This window comes from Eucyclogobius newberryi, unplaced genomic scaffold (assembly GCF_026437365.1).
Source record: "Eucyclogobius newberryi isolate DKJ021-1_F unplaced genomic scaffold, fEucNew1.0.hap1 SCAF_22, whole genome shotgun sequence".
NCBI classification, from domain to species: Eukaryota; Metazoa; Chordata; class Actinopteri; order Gobiiformes; family Gobiidae; genus Eucyclogobius; species Eucyclogobius newberryi.
The window spans coordinates 22,330,567-22,337,033 of record NW_027315857.1 but is presented as its reverse complement, the minus strand read 5'-3'; the positions used below and the strand labels follow the sequence as shown (position 1 = coordinate 22,337,033).

The 6,467-nt window shown below is 45.2% G+C and overlaps 1 protein-coding gene across 1 annotated transcript; it reads left to right on the top strand.

Annotated features, from left to right (window-relative positions):
- The first annotated feature begins 2,194 nt into the window (after positions 1-2,194).
- On the top strand, positions 2,195-5,788 carry ltb4r (leukotriene B4 receptor). Its single transcript, XM_072459272.1, has 3 exons — positions 2,195-2,727; positions 3,806-4,079; positions 5,378-5,788. The coding sequence occupies exons 1-3, from the start codon at positions 2,234-2,236 to the stop codon at positions 5,771-5,773; spliced, it is 1,164 nt and encodes a 387-aa protein (XP_072315373.1). The 5' UTR covers positions 2,195-2,233; the 3' UTR covers positions 5,774-5,788.
- The last annotated feature ends 679 nt before the right edge of the window (positions 5,789-6,467 follow it).

Sequence of the window (6,467 nt, the reverse complement as noted above, 5' to 3'; positions counted from 1 at the left end):
GCTCACCTGCAGCTGCGTGCGGTTCGTCCCCACGTTTCCGCGTGTCTAAGCGCATGGATCTATCATAATATAGTTCCCTCAGTGTACGGGGCAAAATGAAGACGGAGAAAGACAGTTCGAGCTGACGCAGAAGTGGACGGAAATCTACGGGAGACGAGCGATGCGATGCGCTCCGTTGGGCTAATAAACAAACGCACGGGTGTGATGTATCAGTCCGCACGGGGGAGTGCGCATGCGCACTTCCGCCTGCTTCTCAAATCGCCGAAAAATCTGCCATTGCGCCTTTAAGTCAGTGACAAGTTACAAGTTAATGTCTGCGTTTCCTTTAGACATGATTCAGTTTTGTTTCTATTTTTCACCGTTTGGAATTTGGAAACACCAGATTTTTTTCACATCACGTTATGTTTTTGCCTGGGACGAAGTTTAAATCATAAATCAGAATGTCACTTCCAAACAGTCACTTTGTACTTGAACGAACTCTTCAACCTCCACTCCCTTTCAGCCCCTCCTGCTCTTCCTCCTCCTCTCGTCACACACATTTCACAATCTCTGACTCAAATCCCTTCTTTGTTCAGCGCCGTTCACGTTTCATCATTTATTCCGGACGAGAGGCGAGCAAACAGCGGCCCATTAGCGGCCCATTAGCGGCACATTAGCGGCACGTTAGCGGAATCGCCGTGTCGTCGACGCAATAAAAGGAAGTATGATTGCTGCTCGATGTGGCCAGAGGATTTCCCATCACATGATCGGCGTTTCGCAATCCTCAACTTCTGCACGTCTCCACGGCAACGAAAGAGGGGGGGACGGGGGAGAGACCCGGAGTGTGAGCAGAGCAAGGTGAACGGCGAACGACGAGCACATCGGGAGTCTGTGAGCATTGGGATAAGTTACAGGAGCCCACGAGGGACAAACTGAGGTATGGCCGTTTTCCCTTATTTCTTAAAAACAGTTTTACAACTTTTAACTGTCAAGGATTCGTTCAGGAAAGGCAAAAACCACAATAAAGGATGACAGGTGCTCGGCCTAACTTTTCTGGCGGGCGTTGTTTCCGTGGAGATGCTTGGAATGTCCCCGAATGTGGCATTAAACCTCGAACTTTCAAGCATGTATTTCATTACTGCTCAGAATACGGGACTGAGATCATCGAGGCGCTGCCAATTGTTCCATTCCATTTGACTTTATTCATTTATTAACCTTTATTCGACTGGGTAAGAACACATCGAGATCGAGAACTCTTTATCAAGGGTGACCTGGGGCGAAGCGACACTTTTAAGAGACGTTTGAGAAAAGAAAACTACGCCTGCGTTTAAAAGCACAGACATGTTTCGAGACAATGTATCTCGGACATAGGACTACAGCGATGGAGATGATTCGTGGATACCTGTAAAGAGGACAGTTGGACATCTGGACTTGGCACGGCGTTCACAGTGGTGTTGGAGCCTGCCACAACCTCAAAGGACAGTGATGTACAGTATCCAAGTATTTTGCAGCCGCATTTATGTACACAGCATCGCCATAAAGGCATAAAAGTGGCCGATACCAGACGATTACGAGCTTCAATATCACGATAAAAGATAAAAGGACCCATAAAGTATCGGCTCACGAAATCCATATGCTACCATCGCCAAAGGACATGGCGTCGAGCTGCGATGGAATGCTCAAACCACTGAGCCACTGCAGTCCCTTCCGCTGTGTCCTTGGGCAAGACACTGCACCGACCTTGTCACTGATAAATTGTGTGTGAACGTTTGTCGGTTGGAGAAGCCGACAACGCAGATGTTCAACCACACTTCCGACTAAAAAGAATGAAACAAAAGCTGGACTTGGTTCCAGTCAAGTCCAGTGAAAGTTATTATAGTTCAGATTTGACTGAACTTTTTGATTATTTGTCCTAAGTTTGACAATTTTTTTGGTCAAGTTTATAATCACGACCATCACAGAGGGATTCACTTTTAGAATTCAGCTCTGCTTCTTGTCATTTGAAACGTCCACAAACTGCAACTTCACAGATGTAGTACTATGATCAATAATTACCACAAGTTCTACACAACCAAACATCATAAACGTCATAATTATAAAAACTGGAGAGACTGTCAAATAGACTTTCCTTCTTTTTAGAGGTTATTTTACGCCTGGATGTCTCAAATCCTCCATCACTCCATCTGAAAACTCTTTATTTCCATCTTTCAGCTTCAGCTTCCTGTATCGAGAGCCTTTTTCGTCGGTCGCAGCGATGTCTTCAAACGCCTCCATCCTTGCCCCGTCTGCCCCGTCCGGCCCGACCTCGCTGCCCCTCTCGGCCTCCCACCGGGGGGGCATCGCCATCCTGACCCTGGCCTTCGTCCTGGGATTCCCGGGGAACCTGTTCGTGGTCTGGTCCGTCTTCTGCCGCGTGAAGAAGCGCTCCGTCACCTGCATCCTGGTCCTGAACCTGGCGGTGGCCGACGCGCTCGTGCTGCTTAGCGCCCCGTTGTTCCTGCGCTACCTCGCCGGCGGCCGGGGCTGGGAGTTCGGGGCGGCGGCGTGCAAACTCGTGCACTACCTGTCGAGTGTGAACATGTACGTGTCCATTTACCTGATCTGCCTGATGAGCATGGACCGGTGGCTGGCTGTGTCGAGGCCGTTCCTGTCCCAGCGGATGAGGACGAAGCGGGCGCTGCTGGTGCTGCTGCTGGGCGTGTGGGTCATGGCCTTCGTGCTGTCGCTGCCCATGCCGTTCTATCGCAGGTAACGCCGTCCAGCCCCGTTGAGATGCTCCTCCCTCGTCGTTAAAGCAGAACTAAGCGGCGTTAGCGAGAGAGCGCCCCCCGCAGCTCCCCTGTGACGATATGCAGTGAAAGTACAGACGCAAAAGCTTTATTTTTCTGTTTTTTGCCAACGCGAGGAAGTGTAGTCACGTACAAACTAATTTAACGGGTCATAAAAAGAAAAAGAGTCAGGGTTTCTCAGGAGGATTCGTCCTCAGTTTGATGTCGGCAAATGTTGCAAGGCTGGTTTTCCGCCCAGCGACAGCAGGGGGCGACGGCGGTCACTTAAAATGTCCCAAATTTAACTTATTTAGCCGTCACAGGGACTTACAAAGATGTTTAATAAGGTGAAAATGTTACTTAGTTCTGCTTTAACTGAACAAATTAACTGAACATTTAACTGAACTGAACAAAATGTGAAGTTTATGGCTAATGTAACGAACAAGCTCAATACTAGGGATTAGCAGATCGAAACCAATATTGATCTATTGATACTGACTGAGGTAAATATTGACTTTCATGCTAAATATCAGTACATTATTGGTTAACAATTTGAATCCATTTTTGAAATACATTAATTATATTTTATGTTCATCTGCACAAAGCGTATTTACATTTCTGATCAGTTCAAGCTGAGGTGGAGTTAAAATAATGACATACAGTAGCTCTCAGTGCCAATGCTTCACTGCAGTTAAAACTCATTGTTATTGACTCACAATACTTGGTAGTACTTGGTATTGCATTACATTACTTGGCACTTGCATCACCGGTATTGCCATCACTTCTCAAAACGAGTACAATATTTGGAGAAGATCAAAGTGTCCCGTACATTTACTGTGTTATGTGCTAACAATGAAGAAGTACACTAGAAATACATGGTGTAAAATCCAAAATATGCACTGGACAGGGAGGAGGGGCAAAGTTCACGCCCGATATCAAACCTGAACTCTCTGTCATGGTTCAACACGGGCTAATACTTCTACTACTACAATACTAAACATCTTTCTCTGTCACCCGTCTCTCCCCCTTGGGTCAATCCCGTTGCGTCTCCGCGGCAGCGACGTCCAGCGCCACATCCTGAACATGACCGTGCACCTGTGCGTGCCGTACCACGGCGAGCACGCGGGCCACCGGGTGTTCCAGTACCTGTTCGAGACGGCCATGGGCTGCCTCGTCCCCTTCTCCCTCATCACCTCCTGCTACTCGTCCGTCATCCGGCGCCTGAAGACGGTCATGTTCCAGCGCAAGGGCCAGGGCAGCCGGCTCATCCTGTTCATCATCCTGGCCTTCACCGTCTTCTGGCTCCCGTACCACATCGTCAACATCATCGAGGTGAGGGCTGTTGGTGGACGGGGAGGCATTTGTTTGATTCCCGATGTTTTATCAAGACAAAAATGATATAATACCTGGATAAACCTGCGTTCTCTACCTCTGAGCGGGGTCACCTCACCACAGATCAGACCTGTAACCTGGCCTGGTGGCATCCCCCGCTTGTATTAGTGGACATTTGGATGTTTAAAGACTTTTTGCCCATTCAAAAGAGCCAATATTTTGTTGTGAAACGTTAATTGTCATGGCAACGGTGCTAGATATTCATCACTCTGAAACCCATCGATGTTGAGTCTTCAAAAGCAAAACACGGTCGGCCAAACTGCGGTTCATAGAGTGATTATTCACCAGAACATGTGTAAAAGTAAGGGTTTAACTGAGGAAAAATAAAAGCAGGAAATTAAAAATGATAATAATATTGTTTCTCGTGATGAAACAGGTACACAGTGATCGTTCATTTTGTAGAATCGGGGATGTCACATTGTAGTGTTATGATTATTGTGAGAAAAACCAACACGATTTAACTATTATTCACGTTTATTGAGACCAAACAGTGAAATCTGGTATTTCCAATGTCTGACATGTGACTGTTCCTCAAGTTTGTGATCGGCTTTACCAAAGTGAACTTTCTGAATGACAAAATAAAGTAAAATGTGACAAAAACAGACAGATAAAAAAAAGATTGTCACGGTTGCTATTTATAAGCTTTTTAGTTTTAATAATTATCGTGATATTCATGTTAATCAGAATTATATAGCTATGATAATTGTGACTAAACTTGACAATAGACAATTAAAAAAAAACAATGGACAAAATAGGACAACAATTTTGAACTTAATATGCTTAGTTCTTCTTCTTTTTGTTTCCTGATACCACTTCCTAATTTTCTACTTTTATTCCTTTACTTACCTTATGTTTCTCCTTGGTCCTGCTCGTTCTTTGTGTTTTCTGTGTGTGTTTTTCCCCCCAGTATTTTTATTTTGCATTCATCTTATTCATTTTTATTTATTTTTAAATTTTCAAATTTTTTATTTTTTTAAAAAGTGTTTTAACTTTTTAACTTTTAATTAAAAATAAATAATACAATTTTAAAATTTAAATTAAATTATATATTTTTTATTTAAATTTAATTTTCAGTTTTCTGTTGTTGTGTTGCTTGTTGTAAATAAAAAAAACAAATGTAACTCAAAATTGAAATATTGTCCCATGCCTACTTATAACATAACAAGTATTAACAAGACGATTGAAATGAACGCCAAATAGTACAAGTCTTTTCACATCCTGTCGTCTCCGCCCTGCAGGTGGCCGGCGTGCTCCAGGGCAGCGAGTCCACGGTGAAGGCCGCCTTGACTGCCCGCCCGAACGTCACCGCCTTCGCCTACTTCAGCAGCGCCGTCAACCCCGTCCTCTACGTGTTCGCGGGCAGCTCGCACATCCGCCGGGCCGGCCTCAGCTTCATGGGCAAGCTGTTCGAGGCCACCAACTCCGAGAGCCGGAGCGCCTCCACCTTCACGCGCAGCACCCGCAGCTCCGTCCCCGACGAGACCACCGTCCTGCACACGCTGTCGCTCAAACTGGGTCGACCGTTCAGGGGCAAGGGCAAAGACAGGGGCGAGGGGGCGAGGGAGGACGACGGGCCCGAGCTCAAGACGCTGGCGACGACGCGGGCCGTCTCGGAAGTGAACGCCGTGAGCTAAAGCCGCATTACACAACTTTTTTTTTGTCTTCTTGTAAATAGGAACATTTTGCTTTTCTCCCCGTCAAGTGTTCCGTCATTTGCTGCTTTTTTTGTGTCACGACCAGGACATTCGCGCGCTGTTCGCATCAGATTGTAAAACCTTGAAACAAACTTAAAGGGACACTATTAGGCGATGGGGTGAGAGCTGATTGGCTGTGCTTTGGTGGTCCACCCTGCTTTACCTCGCCGTCTGAAAAACGGTTCTAAAACTGTGCTTTTGGGCAGAACATCCGTGTTTATGAATACTGGTGATGTGTCAAAGTGTTTGTGAGAGCTCGAGAGTGTGAGAGCGTATCTACGAAAAAATATTGTATGATGTACTTCAGCTTTAAAGGACAAGTATTTACGCATTTGTGTTTTTGTGTCCATAGTTTATCGAGAGAGCACAATTTGTACTCAAAGAAGGAGTAGAAGCCTGACTCAACATTTTCAGGAAGTCTGCTACGACATCTTGAGAACCTGATTGCAATTTCCTGTTGTATAACCTCAGAAAATATATTCTTATAAAAACAATATATTACAAATAATGGATTGTGTAAAAATAATGCAAGCAAGAAATACCAGACCTACAAGTTTATTACAAGCTAAACATAATATCTGGCTGTTATGAGCAGTGAAATAATCAGAGCAAAGTTTAGTAAAGGTATTCATGA

What these genes read in the sequence shown, in the direction of transcription:
- ltb4r (XM_072459272.1), top strand. Translation starts at nt 2,234, where the DNA reads ATGTCTTCAAACGCCTCCATCCTTGCCCCGTCTGCCCCGTCCGGCCCG. An exon ending in CCCATGCCGTTCTATCGCAG is followed by an intron (nt 2,728 to 3,805) that starts GTAACGCCGTCC and finishes TCTCCGCGGCAG; the next exon opens with CGACGTCCAGCGCCACATCC. An exon ending in ACATCGTCAACATCATCGAG is followed by an intron (nt 4,080 to 5,377) that starts GTGAGGGCTGTT and finishes TCCGCCCTGCAG; the next exon opens with GTGGCCGGCGTGCTCCAGGG.